Source organism: Falco peregrinus, chromosome 8, assembly GCF_023634155.1.
Source record: "Falco peregrinus isolate bFalPer1 chromosome 8, bFalPer1.pri, whole genome shotgun sequence".
NCBI lineage: Eukaryota > Metazoa > Chordata > Aves > Falconiformes > Falconidae > Falco > Falco peregrinus.
The window spans coordinates 41,428,225-41,446,594 of record NC_073728.1 but is presented as its reverse complement, the minus strand read 5'-3'; the positions used below and the strand labels follow the sequence as shown (position 1 = coordinate 41,446,594).

Sequence of the window (18,370 nt, the reverse complement as noted above, 5' to 3'; positions counted from 1 at the left end):
GAGGCACTATGTTCAAGGACACCAGATGAGAAAACTGTTGACTTACATGAGCTTTTCCAGTTTCATTTCTCTTTCCTGGTCCTCAATTTTTAATTTATCATAATCAGCAGTCAGTTTCTCCTGTTCCAGTTGCAGCTTCTGATTCATACTAGAATGCAAAAGGAAAAGTCAGTACAGCTTGGTCCCAAATCCCATCAACAAGGGTGAGTAAATGTCCACAAACAAAGCAGAGGACAGCAGGAAGCAAAGCTGTAACTACTGAGAAATTCTGAAAGAAATTACGCATAAAGAATCTGCAGAACAATATTTTAAAATATTGGAGAACTAAATTCAGTGGCTTGCATCCTTTCTTTTAAAGGACACAAACTCTTGCAAGCTTTCTGTTCTGCTTCATCATGTTTCTCATTCCCCTATTATTTATTAGTCTCTGGCCATACAATCAATATGATGAAAGAATGAACAATACAACAGGATTGCCTAGATTTTGTGAATACTGACAAAAAGAAGCGTACAGGAGCAACAAACTCCCCTTCAGTGCTGGAGTATGTGACTAACAGAGTTACACTGCTGTGTCAGGAAGAAATATTAAGGGTGGAAAAATGGGACACATTCAACTCACCTAGACTCTCAGAAAGTCTGTGGCAGGACTGTAAGAGGCTCTCAAAACCTTTATCTTGTACAGTCTGTTCTCCTCCAAGCTTCTCTTACCTACTGACCTGCAGGTGTAACATTACCCCTTCTTTTTCCTCTCTATAATTTTATAGACCTGTTAAAGCTCCACAATAAAGAACTAGGCACTGTAATCCACTGTGAAAAACAATTAGAGGGCTGGCTGTTGCATGTAAGGTCACTACTTTCTGTAAGACACTGAAATCTAGAGATATCAATTAAAACTAAGAAAACCAACCCCAAAACATCCCTACAGTGTCCCAGAACAGGACAGGAATAGAGAAAGCAAAGGTGTGAGTGAACGTACTCTCTGATTTCATCAATTATTTTCTGCTTCTCTTCAATTTCATCCCTCAGCCTGGACAGCTGCTTCTGGTGGGCTTCCCTGTGACTCTCCATCTGCTGCTCCAGTGCCTTCTGCAGGGTGCAAAAACCAGAGCCATACATGAAACAGAAATCAAGTAGCGCACAGCCCAGCTTCCTTCTTACGTGTCAGCTACATTGACCTATCTTTCCAGATCTGAGTGAAGCTTATGGAATCAGGCTAATTCAGGAATCTGCCTGGTATAGCTCGATGATTACAGAACTGTGCATCTCCTCCTCGAAGCACTTAATTCAGACAGTTTTTAGCAACAGATGTACACCAATTTCCACTCATTTTCTTGCAAGAACTGCCGCATGTGAAAGCCAGGGTCTTAGCCGGTCAAGTGCCAGGAATAACACTGGTTTTACCAGTCTTCTATTGATTCCACCTGTTTATACATGTACAGCTATACCTGTGACAGAAGTAAAACCCAAAAACACCCTCCCACTCTTGAGAATTGTTTACCGACAGACCTGTTATTTAAATTCTAGGTTTAGATATATCTCAAGTAGTAAGAAAAACTCCATGCATCTCTTGAGCTTGTTAATCAAAGATTGGCTTTTTTTCTTCTAACTGTAAGGAATAACTGTGCAACTGTTTTTAATAACTTTAATATACGTAACATTTTTAATACAAAATAACTTCTTATAATGGAGGTAAAAGTTCTGAAGCTGATGAACCTCCATCACTACCCTTGTATAACTACATCGTTCCTTTTCTGCAGTTTGCAACCACATCAGTAACCCAACTCATGCATTACTGCCTAGCATTTCTTTGCATTCCAAAAGAAGAAAACACCAGAAAACAGGTTTATATTTCATTATTATTTCTAGGAGATAGTCAGAGTTCTTGCCAAATTATTTGGGAAAGTGACCTTTTTTTTAATCAATTTTTTTGGTACCAAATTTGTATTAACCTTAGTAGCATGATTCCTTACTTTGCAAATTGACTTTCAGCGGAGTTCCACCAGCAGAAAATTAGAGTAACATAGAGGTGAATCAATATCATTTTTTAATCATATATAACCAAACTGTTCTCAGCTATGGACGCCATACACTGGGGTTTATATTTTGGTTCTCCGTTGGTGTGATTTGAGGAACCCAGGCATTTCCAATTGAGTGAACACAGTCCACTGAACCTCTCTACTCTTGGAAGCTGGCACAGCTTACAAACTGGTCTCAGAAGACACACACCTCAGATGTTCAGACTGTAATTTACTTTTTTCCATCATCTGATCAACAACCTCAATACTAGCAAGTTCTCTTAATTCCACATTGCAAAGGTCGCTTAATTACATGAGGTCAGGTTTTCTAACAGAGGCTGGAAGCATTTTCCGAAAGCACACAACGTTGTACAGGAAGACAAAATTACACCCTAATTATCAGCTTAATGAACGATCTCACTGAGAAACGCCCTCTAAAATTGCAGCATGCCATACTACCTTCATCTCCTCTGCATCCTGAAGCCGGGTCAGATGCTCCTTCTCCTTATCCTTGAAACTGACTTCATGCATTTTTTCTGTTTAAAGTTGGAGACAGTTGAGAATTAGCCACAAGTTCCAGGACATGCTACGTCCAGCCATTTAAATAAACCCAACAGTTCCTCTTTTTGCAGAAAGCAGCAGGATCAGGGGAGGCAGCTTTGGAGGGGCAGAAACCCGCCATGGTTTGCAGTACCCAAGCTGTGACAATACTGCCCAAACCCCCTTTTCCTTCTGCTAACAGGCCCCATTGTCTTCAGCCCACCCAGCACCTTTCCAAGCAACCCTTGTCTCCTTTTAATGCTACTTATCACAGTCCTCCTCCTTCTCATATCCCTTCACTTTCTATGGGGAAATGGTGCCTCCAGAACCAGGTCATTTCTTATGAGTGCGGTAGGAACATCAGGAGATGGAATAAAAATTCCATTATAGAAATGCAGAGAATTCTATTCTAAAAATGCAGGAGATGTTTAAAAAACAAACAACAACAAAAAAACAACATCAAAAAACAAAGTCTTGTCACCACCTGCTACTCCTAGAGTCAGAGAAGATCCCTTGTACAGAAATCCAGAATAATGTTAAGGCTACTACGTCACATCGTAATTTTAAATAAACCAGGAGCTTAGCAATGCTACAAGACCTGCTTTTGATACACATTTTCCACAGTAAATCAGAAGGGGAAAAAACAGCAATTCTGAAAATGAAGTCAGCTGGATCCTATATAGGAGCTAGGAAAGATACACCTTTTACTTGACCCTAAGGGAAGTAGCTTCCTTTTGGAAGGGCATTTACCGGTGGGACAACTGAAATTAGATAAATATCCAAGAATTTTACAGAACAGTGATTTAGCAAGATTGATCGGTGCTGTTTGGCTAAAGTATTTGTTGGGGTTATTTTTATTTCTCACATCATGAAAGCTCAAGGTGAAGCTTGTCAAAGTTCTTGATTCCTTTGAAAAATTATGTTTCTCTCTATTTTGTGAATGGACTAGGCTGAAAGGGATAATCCTGGTTTCATCTGAAGTGTAATGTACTACAAGGAAGTGCAACATGTTAAATATCCCGAATCACAATTTTAGGTCTTCACCGCAAAATACTAAGCAGACAATAAAATGTTTTAAGACTACCGTACGCATGATAATGCAGCCAACACCGAATTTTCTAAGGTAGAGTTGGTAAAAGAAGTGATGACCGCAAGACCCAGTGTTATACCTTGAGCACGTAACTTGGCAAGTTCTTCATTGAGAGAGTCTTGTGACTCTTCCAGCTGCCTTCTCTTCTGCTCCATATTTTGCATGTAGTCTGTGAGGGACTTGATCTTTGCTTCATGCTTTAAAGACAAGGGGAATAGCAATAAGATGTGAGTACCACAGCTTGTTACTGAGGAATTCAGGTACTGTCCTACATAAGGAGGAAAAATAGACCGTTCTCCACATGCAGAGCTGATGACTAGGAGAAACCACAGCAAAGGATCCGAGGAGGAGCTAACAGATCAAAACAGACTGCATTTTTAAAGGTCACACGTTAGCCCGAGACATATGCTGAACAGTGCAGGTAGTAACTCCAAAACATCCTTGGAAGCTCATGACTTGGTGTTAAACAAACAGTAGCAGCTTTCTATAACCAGTGGAACAGTGGTCTTCTGAGGTGGCTTCCTGGATGCTTCAACCTGCAGAAGCTCAAATTGACTTTCCCCAGCCATCCTGATGATTTGTTTCTTGCTAACATCCTTTTGAACTAGAAAGTTTATGTTTACACAGAAAATAGTGAAAACATCAAAAATGGAACGAATATCTTCTAACTTGGGGATAAAATTAAGCTGCTGTCTGGGAATTATTACATCCTATCAATAAGGCCACTGAAGCACCTGTGGGTTCACCTCAGCAGAGAGGGGCCGAGACCTTTACAGCAGCCTCAACGCGGAGCTCGGGCTTAGAGAGACATCATCCTTAGCAGGAACCAAAATAGTTCAGACCCTCCCGGCCCCGAGGTCTCCAGGAAGGGAAAGGTGCACACCCAAGCTGCACGCTTCGGGCAGCGAATCCTCCAGTGGCCTCCTAAACCTAACAAGAAATTTGGCCAGCTCTCAGCTTGGCTCCAAATGTCCTGGCTGCAAAACGGAGACCCTTGGCATGGCACGCAGCAGTGGCACACCGTTTTATGGCTCAGCTTAACACGGACAGGCCTCAATCTGCACTTTGACGTTAGAACCTCCAAAAGGCCAAGGCAAGGTGACTTACGAGCATTTCTTCTTGGTTCCTTCACCACACAAACATACAGTACTTGGATAAACGTCTCAAAATCCTAAACCTCCAGTCTCCTGTCTGGAAATAGGCACGGAGGAGAACAGCTAGGTCAGGCTTGTGACAAGCTCTGAGCATCAAAGCTCTCTGTGATTCCTGTGTGGCTGCGGTGTAAGAGGACAAATACCAAGCCCACAGAACCTGCCGGGCTGCCTTTCATGCCTTTGCTGGGTCAGCGTAGGCCACCAGCAGGGCTGAAAAGGGCTGTCCCACCACCCACTGCTGAGGCTTTTATTCCCAGCAATGTGTTCCCGCTCCTCCTGCCAGCAGAAGCACGCACACAGCTGCCTTGCAAGTCAGGCCTTAATCTGCTTTACTACTCAGATTCCTCAGGAAAGGGAGCCCTGCAGGCTGGTGGGGTGACTCCCTGCAGTGGCTGTGCCAGCCCAGGGTCTGCTTTAGGACAAGATAAAAAGTACAGTTTTTACTTCACATTTTTGGATAACCAATACCCTCAGACTCCAGCCTCCCTGTAATATTATGCACACTTCCCAGTACAGCTTTATTAAGTAGAACTTTAAAGACATTCTGCTGCAGGACAAGGGGCTACCCTTGCCCCAGGTTTTCTTAGACTAAGCGGTAGCAAATGAAATACAGTTAATTGTATCATCTCCTCCCCTTCACATGTCTGCTTCAAAGCAGTTGAGCACGTCAAAGCAGTCAGTCCCCTTCCCTGCAGCAAGCACCACTGCTTGCAACTGCCACCCACTGTGAAGCCCTCCTACCATCTGGATTTCTGTCTTAGGTAGTAACGTTTTCCATAACGTATTACGTTGTATATTGCTGCCTGGTTATCTTGCTAGCACACTAACAGACCAGATATGTTGGGGGTCTCCAGATGTTTTGCTAGCGAGCCATACAATCACTGCCTCCTTTCTCAGGTTGCTTTTAAAGTGAAGGTAAAAGATCCAAATTCACACTGAGAAAATCACTCCGAGGAGGATTCTCAGTATTATGTCATAGAACACTTTTTAAGAACTACAGCAGGACACAATATTGCCACTGAATGTGCTGAAAAAAACACTGAGAGGAAGGAATGGGAGAAGAGAGAAAACCCAACAAAACAGACATGAGAAACACACTCTGCTCCCTTAAGCCTCATTTCTCGCTCCCAGCACACGCGTTGCATTTCATGAGGAAGGAGGCTGAGAAAGTCATCAAACCTTGCTGCAACAGGCTGAGGGAAGGGACAAACGTACTTGTGAAATGAGGAGCTGGCAAGCCGCGAGCTCCCTCTCGCTGGCGTTCATCTTCCTGTTGGAGTCTATCTGGGCACTCTCGAGCTGCTTGCTGCGGTTCACCAGAGACTTCACCTCCGACTTCATCTTGCTGATGTAAAGCCGTGCCATGGTGAACTCCTCCTCAATCACCCCATTCACGTCTGCCAACTAAACACACAGAGAAAAGATCGCAATCTTGAAGGTGTGGTTCTTGCAGGTAAGTCAACGCAAAGCAATCATCCTGCTGTGAAACTCTTGTCTAGAGCTAGGAAGCCTCTGTGAAAGCACATCAACCCTCAAGGAGTACCCATGGACCTTCTGGTCACCTTTAAAAATGTTATACCACACTGCTTCTTACAATCTTCACTAATAAGCCCCAAAAGAGAGAAATTAAGACTTGCGCTCACAGTGTGCTTCATCAATTTAGTGGTTCAACATCTGAAGTAACCAAGCCCACCATCATGGCAAGAGCATATTTTGGAGAAACCCTCTCACATCACCAGCATGGGAAATGTTCCTTCTTTCAAACTGCTAAAGGTTGAAGAGCATTTTCAAAGTACTCCTTAAATGAGTCTCCTCTTGAAGGGTTGTGCTACCCACTTCAACAAGGAGCTGTAAGACAAACATGGGTCTGGAAATCTCACCTGGCAAGAGAAAATGGCTCTTGTCTCTAAATATTAGCATAATTCTATTTATACATCATTTCCTTCCCTGGTTTACTGTGGTGCCTTTTATTTGTATGTCTTTCTCTTCATGACTTTTCTTCAACTACTTATTTCACGTAACCCAAGGATGAGCTGCAAAGGTTCTCCTTGAGCGAGCACGTGGCTAACAACTTCATCTGATTTTCGCCTTTTGCCCAGCACCGCCAAGGGGAAGGCAACATGTGCTGTATCTCCTCCCAACAGCCTAAAAAATGTGATTGCTTCCAAAACTCTCAGTCTGGTCTGAAATTAGACACACTTTTAGAAGACGCTAATTGCCAACAAATTGGAAATTATTCTTCTAAAAGCTTCTCAATCTGGCCTTATTTACACTGACAGCTGTCCTGTAAAATGCTGACATCTTAGTTACTATAAAAATTTGTATCAAACGGCCTCTGCCTCCATTTTCAGAGTGCCTCTTCTAGTTCCTATTACAGTGGCCACCAGAGGTTGCTGTAACATCTAGCAAAGTCTGGTCTTGTGGTCCTGGCATCTGCATAGCCACATCAGACAGCAGGGATCATGTCCTCTGCAGTAAGAGCAGGCTAGAGCATCTCCTGGTCTAAGGGGGCTTTAGCAGGATACCATCAACTGTCAGAGATAACTCAAAGCATTGCAGCCACATGTACTCACTTTAGCTTTGAATGGTCAGGAATGTTCATAGCTCAAAAGCTGAGAAGTGAATTAAAGCAAGAAAACAGAGTGCTTTGCACAGAATTTAGATACACCTTGAAAAGTAATTTCTTACCCAGTTTTAGCAATTATTCTTTTTCATGTGGTTTTAAATGGACAGATAAGATGGCGTTAACATCACCAGGAAGATTTTCCAGGCCATGAAAAGTTTCCATCAGAGATGTGAGCGACTTCACAAAGATCATACAAATATCTCCCTTGAGACTTAGCATTTTGCTCATCTCCAACACAAGTGTGACAAAGTGAGTAGCTACCTCCTTGCCCTTATCTGTAAACCCAAGAGCCAGACCGAAGGCAAACTTCAAAGCAAAGCTGGCCAAAATTTGCACCATCTCCAGGTGTGTTCAGATACCAAGGTTTCTGCCACTTCAACCACCTTCACTCCCATTCTTACCTTCTCTCTTCAAAGGAATAAGATCCTCTGCAATTTTTCTTCTGTAAAGGACATTAGTCATTACACAAAAGTTCAGCTGGTCTTACTGTCGTGTAATTATTTATGTGGTATCTAGCACAAATTTATCAGTGCTGGGAATCAGCCAGTTTAAAGCACCTCGTGTCCAGAAACACAACGTGAAAGCATGGGCTCTTTGCTGAAGCCAGCCACTGTTGAAAGGTAATAAACACCAGAATGCAGAAATCAGAATTTCCCTGCAGAACTTTTCATTTGGGTGCCCTGGACAGCCGTCAGTGCAGACCTCTGCCTTGGAGAACTGTTCACCTTCAGCTACACAACAGTTTTTAGGACAAACTTCAAACAAAAAGATAGCCTCCCAGAAGCCAAATCTCACCCATAAAGATTCTGCAGATTCTAGGAATAGTGGCTCACGCTAGCTAATGAAGGAATAGGGCTACGTGTGTATTGTTTTGGGGGGAACTGAGTATCCCCCAATTAATAAATGCATCAACATCCAGATGGGCCGCATTAGTCTGGCCCCAAACACTTGAGCTGGGAATAGAAGTGGTAATTGTGTGCACAAACACCCACCATCTCTGACTCGGACAAAGATCTCTTCGGTATTTTACTCTGTGCTGGAGCCAGGGGTTTTAAACACAGCAACAGCAGCGTCCTGGGAGAAGGACATATTCCACGTCAAGTATTCTTCTATTGCGGGGGGTGTGTGGTGTGGGGGGGGTGGGGGGCAGGGCACGGGCAAGCAATAAAGATATTAATTAATAAATAAATACACAAACCCTTACTGTTTTAACATCATTAGTCCCAATGATTCCTCCAATCTCTCCCAGGTCCTTCAGCAGCAAGTTCAAGATTTCGGTAGCTCTCTTCTTCTGATGGTTACTGAGCTCCTGCAACTGGCCCAGCTCCCTCTGGGTCGCCGTCAGGGCACTCTGAAAAGGTTTAAAAGCAAAAGTTACCCTCCCCTGAGCGTACTGGGCACCAATTCTTCTGTGATATTTAGGTTACACAGTATTGTCTTGCATTTTCCTGAACATGCCTACTGGCTCAATGCACAGACGCGTACCATTCCACCTTGCCATAATCCACTTTCACAACGCGCTTGCTAACAAGGCTACTTTAGATCTATTAAATGTAGTAAATCCGGTAAGAATCTTATCTACGTAATACACATCAAGGAAGGTTAATCACAGAGAAACAGGTATAGAAGGATATAAAATTCAATTTTTTCAAGTGGATTTCATAGTAATCTCTTTTACTGAAGTAGGTAACAAAGTCTTCCATGAAAAAAGAACTGTTAACAACAGCTCCCTTATTTGTGTAATGAATTAAGGAACAAGGATGTCTGAAACTAGTAAGCCAATCCTTGACTTTTCTCTAGTCAGCCCTTTTCCTAAAGATCAGTACACATCTGAAAAAGCTGATTTTTTTTATTTTATTGATTCCTTCCTTGGGATCCCCTGAGTCTAAACAAAATCCCTGCTCCGCAGCACAGAGTCCAGAGACACACAAAAGGTACCAATTTGTATAAAGCAGATTTTCACATCTTTCTTGGCATAATACAGTTTTTAAATAACCAAAACACAGAATGGCCAGTTCTCACAGGCAGTTCAGCTGCTGCTAGGGAGTGCAAAATACACAGGTTGCAAGAGAGCCACAACCTGCCATCAGCTTCCACAGACCAGTTTCTGAATTACCTTAATGTTAACTTTTAATTAAGATAGGAGAGGGTAGCACCAGCAAATACAGATCTCTTCAGAGCTTCCCTGCCACTCCAGTTTTTACACTACTTAACAACGTACTTGGAAGCATCTGAAAGATCCCTGCAATGGCACAGGCTAGCAGTTTTCTGGGAGCCCCTATGGAAATCTTTAGGGGAGGTGCAGAGTTAGGGGGTGAGGAGGGAACTGGCACTATGAACCGCTTGCTCTTACACTCTTCTGTGCCAGCTCATCAGCCAGCTGCTCGTTGGCCCTTGTTTTGTCCTCCACTTCTTGGGATTTCTGGTCATAATTGACAGCTAATTCTTCCAGGGCTTGAAGGACCTCTTTCACTTCATCTTTCGCTGCTTCATTCTCAATCTGGAGACGGGTCAGCTCCTCTTGAATCTTCTCATAATCTCTCCTAGTGGAGGCCAAAAGCTGGAAACCAGGTATCACAGAAGTGTTAAGTCACCCCAAAAACTCATTCAAAAGACAACATTGAAAAGGGCAAAACCAGAGAAAAAGAGAAAGAAAGTGTGAGCACACAAGCATGTGTGCTGTGAGAGAAAGCAGGAGAGAAGAAATGCTGCTACTCTACCAGAAACAGCATCACTTTCAGCATGAATGTATTTGAAGGAAGCAAAAAAGGCTCTGAACTTCAATGAAAAGAAAGACTTAATCAAATCCATTATGACACAAGACTGAGTATTGTAGCTCCAAAAAAAATTTTCTCCCTCAATCCAATGCTGCAGCTACAACCAAAAAAAATCACAAAATAAAATATTTAAACACAGACTCATCTTTGAACAGAACCAAGTAAAAGGGCTCTCTGAGGCAGCCTCAAAGGTCTTGTGGCATTAGAGAAGTATTTTGATAAGCAAACCTACAAAGATTATTTTTAGTTAACATCTGAAGCATGATGCTGAAGACAGATTAGCTGCTCATATTTGTAAGGCAAAGTATTAACTGAAGAAGAAAATATAGGCATCAAACATACTCCTGAGTATTTCAAATTTGTAAAACTTATCACATTTACTCTCTGCATGCCACTAAGAGAGATGCTGAAGGTTCAGTGACAGTGACTGATTGCAAGAGGTCAGTGGCATAGCCCTCTCCCTTGCACAACCCCATCTTCCTTCAGGTGTTAAAAATCTCGAAAATCCAGCTATCGAGTTCCTAGCACAAACCCAGGCTCAACAGCAGTCGTATGCTGCAGAATGATGTGAAAATAAAGGTGCCACATAACATCTATTACTAATACTGTAGTTTCAAGAATAGTAACAAGATCAAGACTTAACATTGCATAAAACCATAAAATACGGAACAGTAACGTATAGAACCAGTGCATGTGATGCAAGAAGGCATTCATGCTCATCCTAACGTTTGGCAAAGTTTGGACATTCACTGACAGAACTCACTTAATTCAAGCCCTCCTATACATGGATTTGTATAATTTTACTGGCCTGCAGCTTTCTCAGACAGCAGAACAAACTCTGCATTACTGAAGTGCGCTGGGTGGCCTTGTTCTGCCTCATCCCACCGCTGCCCACTGCAAAACAGAAACACCTTTCTAAAAATGAACCACCTGAAAGAATAATGTCAGAGAAGACATTGTGTTTTTTTGGCTCAGAGTGCTAATGGAAAATAGGAAACCAACCAGGCAGCTCCAGACACTGGCACGTGCCCAAAGCGGCGGAGCGAGGATTCAGATGTAAGGGAAATTTATCTCACTGATAATGCTGCAGCCTCAGAAGTGCACTCACATTACAGAAAAACCCACTGAATTGCCAAAGCCAGATGGCATGTAAATATTTAAACAACAAAATAGCTTAAAATAATCTTTCTCCTAAACACAGATGGAACTATTATTTACATTTACTTAAGAAATTTTCTGTGTGAATATTACTGTGACTTCAAGTAAAAGGAACTGTTATATAGCACCTAGAGCATAAACACAGCTCCCCGGAAGATTCTTGTTGATGTAACGTGGAAAAAATATACCTAGATTTTAAAAGGCTATTAATAACACATTATTATAACATATGTATATATGTTATATACATATATACGTATAGATATACATATATATACATACATATGATCAGTATAACATACTGATCAGTTGTAAACAAAGGGAAGGAGACAACTCTGCAGTGCACAGCGGATCTGCTCACAGCACGCGAGATGCAAGGCTGGAAGATTCAGAATCCCCCCAAAACACACGCCCTAGGAAACAGCCAGTGGTGAAAGGGTACCAAAAGACACCAGTATCAGCACAATGCCATCTGTGGCAGGCCTTAGATTTATAACTAACCTGCTAGCTTAATCGAGCAGAAAAAAGTCCTCTGGTTAATTAGAGGGAAGCAGAGTGAGGCAGCTGCGCTGCAGCTAAATGTATCACAGTGCTAATCACAGCCCTAAGAAGGACCAGGTACATCACTCCCGCAGCGCAGGTGAGGCTTACATGTGGAAGACAAAACTTGCAAAAATTAATTCCCTTAAAGAAGAAAAAAAAATTGCATTAGCTTTCAAAGCTTTTTCAAAGCTAGTAAGATAGACAAGCTTCTCAGATGAAGCAGCTAAACCTTCTGAACAAGCGGTGCAGCATCAGCTGCAGAGGCTTCTATAAGTCAGCAGAGCTAGACCAAAACACGTGCAAAAACGGGGGAAAGTGGTCTGTAAGGCAAAGATTAGAGACCACTGAAAACTTGATGCATCTTCCAGATGTGATATTGAGTATGGAACACAGAGCGTGGGGAATAAGCCAGCATACAGCAGGCTCTAAGATATCTAACACCAAGAAAGAAATGCACATCACCCAAAAAATTAGGCACAAGAAGAACTGAGGGGAAAAGAAGCTTTAGATGAGAACACTGATATAAAAAAGATGGGCGAAATGAGATGGTGTAAATAACACACATCAGATAATAATGTTGCTAAGGATGCATAAAACTCTGTTATATTCGTATAGCCACAGACACGGGTAGCACGCAATACGAATTAATCAGAAGAAAGTTGTGGCAAGTGAATGATGAGCTTAATCACAAAGTAAAATAAAGCTGGTAATTCCACCAGTGAGGATAGCTCCCCAAAGGCGGCAGCTAAGTAACGAGTGATGAGTAACAGATGCTTTCATATGTTTTTCTTTCCCTGTTTTAAGGGGCTACACCTTGGAAACCCTTTCTGAGGGCTTAGATAAGGATTGAGACACAGACAGAATAACTTTGCAATGACAAGAGAGGTCAATAAAGCAGCCAGCATAATGCTGTACCCCAGTGAAGTGGCTCATGCAGCTGGGAGAGGTGCTCTCCTAGAGCATCACAGCAGTGTTCTGTGCAAAGAGAGACCAATGTTTGGAACACTAACGATGGGTGAACTCCCACATTGGATTATATATTCTTGGTCTGAATGGTCCTCCAGTTTCCCATGGTTCAAAAACCAGCAAAAAAACCCCATCTTCTAAGAAATACTACTACAGCAACATCTGGGCAACTTGGTGATTTGGTGTTATTGCCAGATTTTGGATCTTCAAAACCTCTCATAAACAAATGACAGATAAGGAAATTACTTCACTGGAAGTTTAGCTATCATATTCCCTATGTAAAAAACAAAAAACATTCATTTTACAGACAGAAATAAAATGTTTGAAGTGAGAAATCCAAGATTTTGAAGCAAACCTATGGCGGCACCAATAACCAATTTTTCAGACTCACAGATTTCCCTCAGTACTGTCTCTAACAAAATACTGAACATCCGTAATTTATTACCAGGAGTAATTTTTATACCGTCAGACTAAGAAATTTGTACGCACAGTCCACAGTGTCTGGATACATGGAAGAGTACAAAAATATATTAAAAATATGTTTGAAGTCAATAACACTGGCCACGCTCCTACCCTGGTACCTCCAGGATCACTTCCCAGCAGGATGGCATGCTACTATAAGGAGTTATCAAGGCTTAATGCTCTTCTGAGGATATTATGAAAATTGAAGTTTAAACCTAGCTGTCAAGAGTTTTCTCTTACTTACTGAATTTTAGCAAGTCAATATGAACAACAACAACTATGTCAGAAGCATTAAATGAGGGGCTCATAAGCAAAATGCAAGGTTTTTTTCATTTGTGAGTTTTTTGGTGGGTTTTGGGTTTAGTTTTTTACCTCCTCTTGATCCAACATTTGTTGCTTTAGTTTTTCAGCCAACTGGCTCTGCTGGTTGATTTCATCATCCTGCAATGAAACGGGGTGGGAGAATTTTAGTTTCTTATCACACTTCTTGTTTGGTCACCTTTCTAGAAAAGAAGGGAGAATAATGCCATAACAAACCTTACGCACATTTGAGTGGTATGAGAGAAAAATATACATACACAGAGCTACACAGTTAGAGCAATGCATACGTGCAGTTGGCTCTGGTATATACCTCAGCAGGGGTGTTCCTGACAGCAAACAAGACACTGATGTGGTCAGAGTTGCACCATACAACTCGCAGGAGACGTTGCCAACAGATGTGATATTTTATAGATGTACAAATACATACACACCCTCGCTCCCTTGCTCTCTCTTACTCTGACCCCGAATTTCAGCTGAAGAGAGATCACTAAAGACAGCTTTATTAACCAACTACAACTTACAGCTAGCTTTGAACTGCATTAATGAAAAAGGAAGCTCAAATCACAATACAGCACCTGGAGCCCTCAACTGCAGAATTTGTATTTTCCTACTCCACCACAGCCCTTGAAGAAAATACTGCCAGGCAATGCACTGCCAGGCATCCTATTTTACTGGCATTTCAACTTCCTTGTTAAGAAAACATCCTCGTGGGTAGGAACTGAGCTTAAATGGAGAAGAGAAAGGATGAGGACTGCACTGTAAGAGTCCTTCCTCCAAAGGCCCCAGGAGGCACACCAAGCACAGCCCCGGGCCGAGCCCACCGCTGTTCTCCTGACGGATATCCTTCTCCAAGGAACGCACCAAAGACAAACGGTTGCTTTTTACTCTGTCAGAGTGAACTGGTATTTTGTGTTTCACTGACAGGAATGCTAACAGGTTGACTCCTGATAACAAACACAGCTATCAGGTAGAATATATCACACCATTTCCTAATATTAAATTAGGCCCAGGTATAACATAAGAAGGGTTTACACTGTAACAGGTTACAAACGGTGGTATTTTGGTTTTGGTTTGGGAATCAAATATGTTTTCATTTTCTATAGTACTGGAGTAACACGCCAAATGATGCTTCCCATGTTTTCTGGGGTAAAAACCAAACCTGCTGCCAGTTCCCTCAAAAATAATTCAGTGGGCTTTGCTACTTTACATGAGAGAACGTGAAGGAACAACGGACTTTTTTTCTTTTTCTTATCAATATGTAACATCTAGAGACTGCTACCAGGAACGTATTCTCTATCACAGAAATCCAGTAATTTCTTAAGAACCATAACCGTTAGTTTGGAAGCCATTAACACACTGCTGCGTGCAACCAGACTGTGCAGAGAGACCGTGTGCACGTCAGACTCAGGGGTTACACACAGCGATCCCCTCCCTCCCTCCGTATTCATACACAGCCAAACTTCCATGTTAACATACAAGGAGCTTTTTTTCCATGATATTTTCCTGCTAATTACAATCTAAAGTTAATATCAAATTCTGATTCATAATTAAAGCTACCCTGAAAACTTTTTCTAGATAGCCTTGCATGCTGTTCTCACCTGTAATGGCTAACGGGTTTAATATGCCTTTTTTTCCCCGCTTTTTATCTTCATGCAAGCCAAAGCTATTAATGGTAAATGCTCAGTAAATGTATTGCTGATCGCTTTAAGTGCCAATGATGTACTTCAAGCTGTGCAAATAAATAAATAAATAAATAGAACAGCTGCCTGCATGCCAGGCAGTGTTCATAGCTAGAGCAACATGAACAGAAGAGACCCAAGGGATGGTTATGTATTTTCCTTAGAAGTCAAATACACAATGAATATATCAAAAATATTAAGATATAGTCTCCCTTTTCTCCCTTTTTTTCTTTCTCCTGAGACTCCAAGATGATGTTACAGTTTGCTGAGGAATTTTACAAAAATCGCTGAAGAAAAGGAGTACTGAAAAGCTTGTCCTGAGCCCTTAAAATTAAAGGGAAAGCTGGCCCCGGTTCCACAGCGAATGCCCCACAACACTCTGCAGAGGGCGCAGAGGCAGACAGCTGATGCAATGGATCAGCCTTTACGCAGTGATGGTGTTTTGAACTTTGGGTTATTTCCCAGTTCGTGGTGCTCAAGACATACAGAGAGACACCCACCCATTTTAGGCTTAGTTTTCCATTTACACCCAACAAACGGAGTCAAACCAAATGTTCACACCTTATCATCCAGCTGCCTGTAGAGACTGGCAATCTCCTCGTCATATTTCTGCTTCTCCTCTGTCGAGATGCTGGCGACAACCGGCGTGATGTTGTCAATAATGGGCGTGTTATCACAAGGCTCCAGGTTCTTCTGGTCCTTCGCGCTGATCTGTTCATCTTCAGGCACAGCTTCTCCTGCAGGCATACAAGCCACGGTCATTCCAATCCAAGAGATAGGGTTGCCCAAACCCATGGACACCTGGGAAGGTCCTTCACAGCTGGTGAGACTCAGCAAAGCCAAGAAGGGCTGCATCCGTATCCAGCTGTGCGAGGCAGGCAGCCGCCATGCATACAAAGGACAGGCAGAAGTAGGTGTGGAAGGACGGCTGTCCTCATTAGGAGGATGACCTCCACGGTGAGAAACACAAACACGCAAAATGCAGCAACACTTCAAGTGGCTGCCACTAAAATTACCAAACTCCCGGCTCCCTGCTCACTCCAGCCCTCTATAGATTGGATTAGCTCCATGGATTAAAAAAAAAAGTGTAAATAAAGAGGAAAAACAATAAATAAATCTGACTTTCAGCCTAAAGCCTACCAGCAATTAAACGTCTCTTCCTCTCCAGACTTCCAACCGCCTTATAAACCCTCCCTCCCCCATAATGAACTGCTGGAGCATCAGGACAACGGGTAAGACAGCTGCATTTAAAACAATGTTCACCTTCTGCCTTGTCACATGTAAAATTAAAGCGCGTGCACCAATTTTCAGATGTTGCCTGTGCATACCAGAGAGGAGGTCCTCCCTACACGTTTTCTTTCAAAACCATTTTCTCCGAGGAGTATCTCCTTCGGTAACGTCAGTGCATTGCAATTACGAGCCCGCTGCAGCTCAGTGAAGAGGGACAGGCAAGGCGCTCATGCCAGAAATTGAATCTACTCTCATTAGAGTCTGGTGAGAGACTGCCAGCCACTGAATGCTGCGCACGTTGCTCGAGGTGCAGGAAGGCTATGTCCAACCCTCCTGCACAAACAGGTTTTTTCCTTTTCTATGAAAAGATACAATATTTTAATCCCATAAAACTTTACTATCCATTCCTCTTGCCAAAACAGTGTAGGCACTACTTCTCTTACTGGCAGAGAAGAAGTAAACAGGACAAATACATCAAAAACCAAAAAGACAAGGTAATTCAGGCCCCAAAGCAGAACAAAACAGGGCATGAAAGAGCACGACCAACTAACAGAGAAGATACTTTTTTTTCCACACTTGAAGCATGAAAAAGAGTAATTTGAAATGAAGCAGCATATGCGGTGCATATATAAGCAATCTATAATAACGTACTTCAGTCAAAATACGTTTTGCCCTATTGCTAATGGCTTGATTATATTTATATGATTAATGAGAAAAACGTAAATTAACTTTTCATTGTTGCATGTCACTGGAGCGGACTAAGAAAGGTGGGCTCGGTCAGACTGTGGGGCCTTGAACACTGAAATGCTCCTCAGGCTGCAGAGAATCCATTGAGAGCCTCCCAAAATTAATCCTTAGATTTTAATTCATTGGACAAGAACAACCACCTACTACCTGTAAAACACAGGCCAGATTGTGTGCTTGGATACAAGGCTGCTGAAATCTTGCTTCAGTGAGAACTCGGCACCCCCATTTTCTGCTACAAGTTTATTTTTTGTATCATTTTCTAAATTTATAGAATGAGCTATACCTATGGCATATGTATGCATCTATCTTGCATTTCATATTCAAGAAGCAATTTCTGGGACACTTTTGTTTGTAAAGAGCCTCCTTTGACAGAACATCCTTCCAAAGGGTGCTATTGCGGAAGGTCAGACAAGAAATCAATAGGATTTTGAATGCACTGAATGTATTGCTGGGTGACGCCGATGAGAAAAGCAGGACAGATGGAGGGGATAAGGAGGTGTGTGTACTTAGACAAAACAATAGAGGCAGCATGTTGTAAGGCTTCTTTACATGGCATATAGAAAAGATCTATACGGGGTCTTTAAAAAAAAAAAAAGTGTCTCTGGAAGGGGAAGGATATTAAAGTCGTCACATTTAGCAAACACAGAATGAAACAGGCAGAACATGAGCGGGTTATAAATCCTCGGCCCTCTTCAACGCCAGCAGCAGACGAGTGTCTCCATAGCAATTGCACTATGCTGATAAGGGAAATATTCCCTGTGCTGGAGTCTCCAGAGAAAGAGACTGAGCGCAATCATTAGGTAACGATCTCATCTGAAAGGCAAGGGAACGGCACAGGGAGCTGAAAGGAGGAAGCAATTTTTCCCACCCATGAAGGCCAGGTATTATCTCTTCAGCAGTGAATTTCTCCCAGGATATGTTCAAAACCAGACTTGACTGTGCAAAACAAATTGTGACTAATAATTAAATCACAAAATTCTCCTCACTTTAGATACTTCACGTTTGCAAGAGTTACATACTACTGAACACATCAACACGTAGGACATGGACGATAAGCAATAC

General features: G+C 42.2%; 1 protein-coding gene across 1 annotated transcript in view; it reads right to left on the bottom strand.

The window, feature by feature from the left end:
• KIF5C (kinesin family member 5C) overlaps window positions 1–18,370 on the bottom strand; it is an 85,516-nt gene that overhangs the window by 14,094 nt on the left and 53,052 nt on the right. Inside the window, exons 12-20 of the mRNA XM_055812681.1 lie at window positions 15,893–16,068; window positions 13,704–13,772; window positions 9,779–9,985; window positions 8,630–8,776; window positions 6,015–6,203; window positions 3,725–3,842; window positions 2,475–2,551; window positions 977–1,086; window positions 47–148 (exon numbers count right to left, since the gene is read on the bottom strand). Coding sequence (XP_055668656.1) covers window positions 47–148; window positions 977–1,086; window positions 2,475–2,551; window positions 3,725–3,842; window positions 6,015–6,203; window positions 8,630–8,776; window positions 9,779–9,985; window positions 13,704–13,772; window positions 15,893–16,068 — 1,195 coding nt within the window. The remainder of the gene's footprint in view (window positions 1–46; window positions 149–976; window positions 1,087–2,474; window positions 2,552–3,724; window positions 3,843–6,014; window positions 6,204–8,629; window positions 8,777–9,778; window positions 9,986–13,703; window positions 13,773–15,892; window positions 16,069–18,370) is intronic.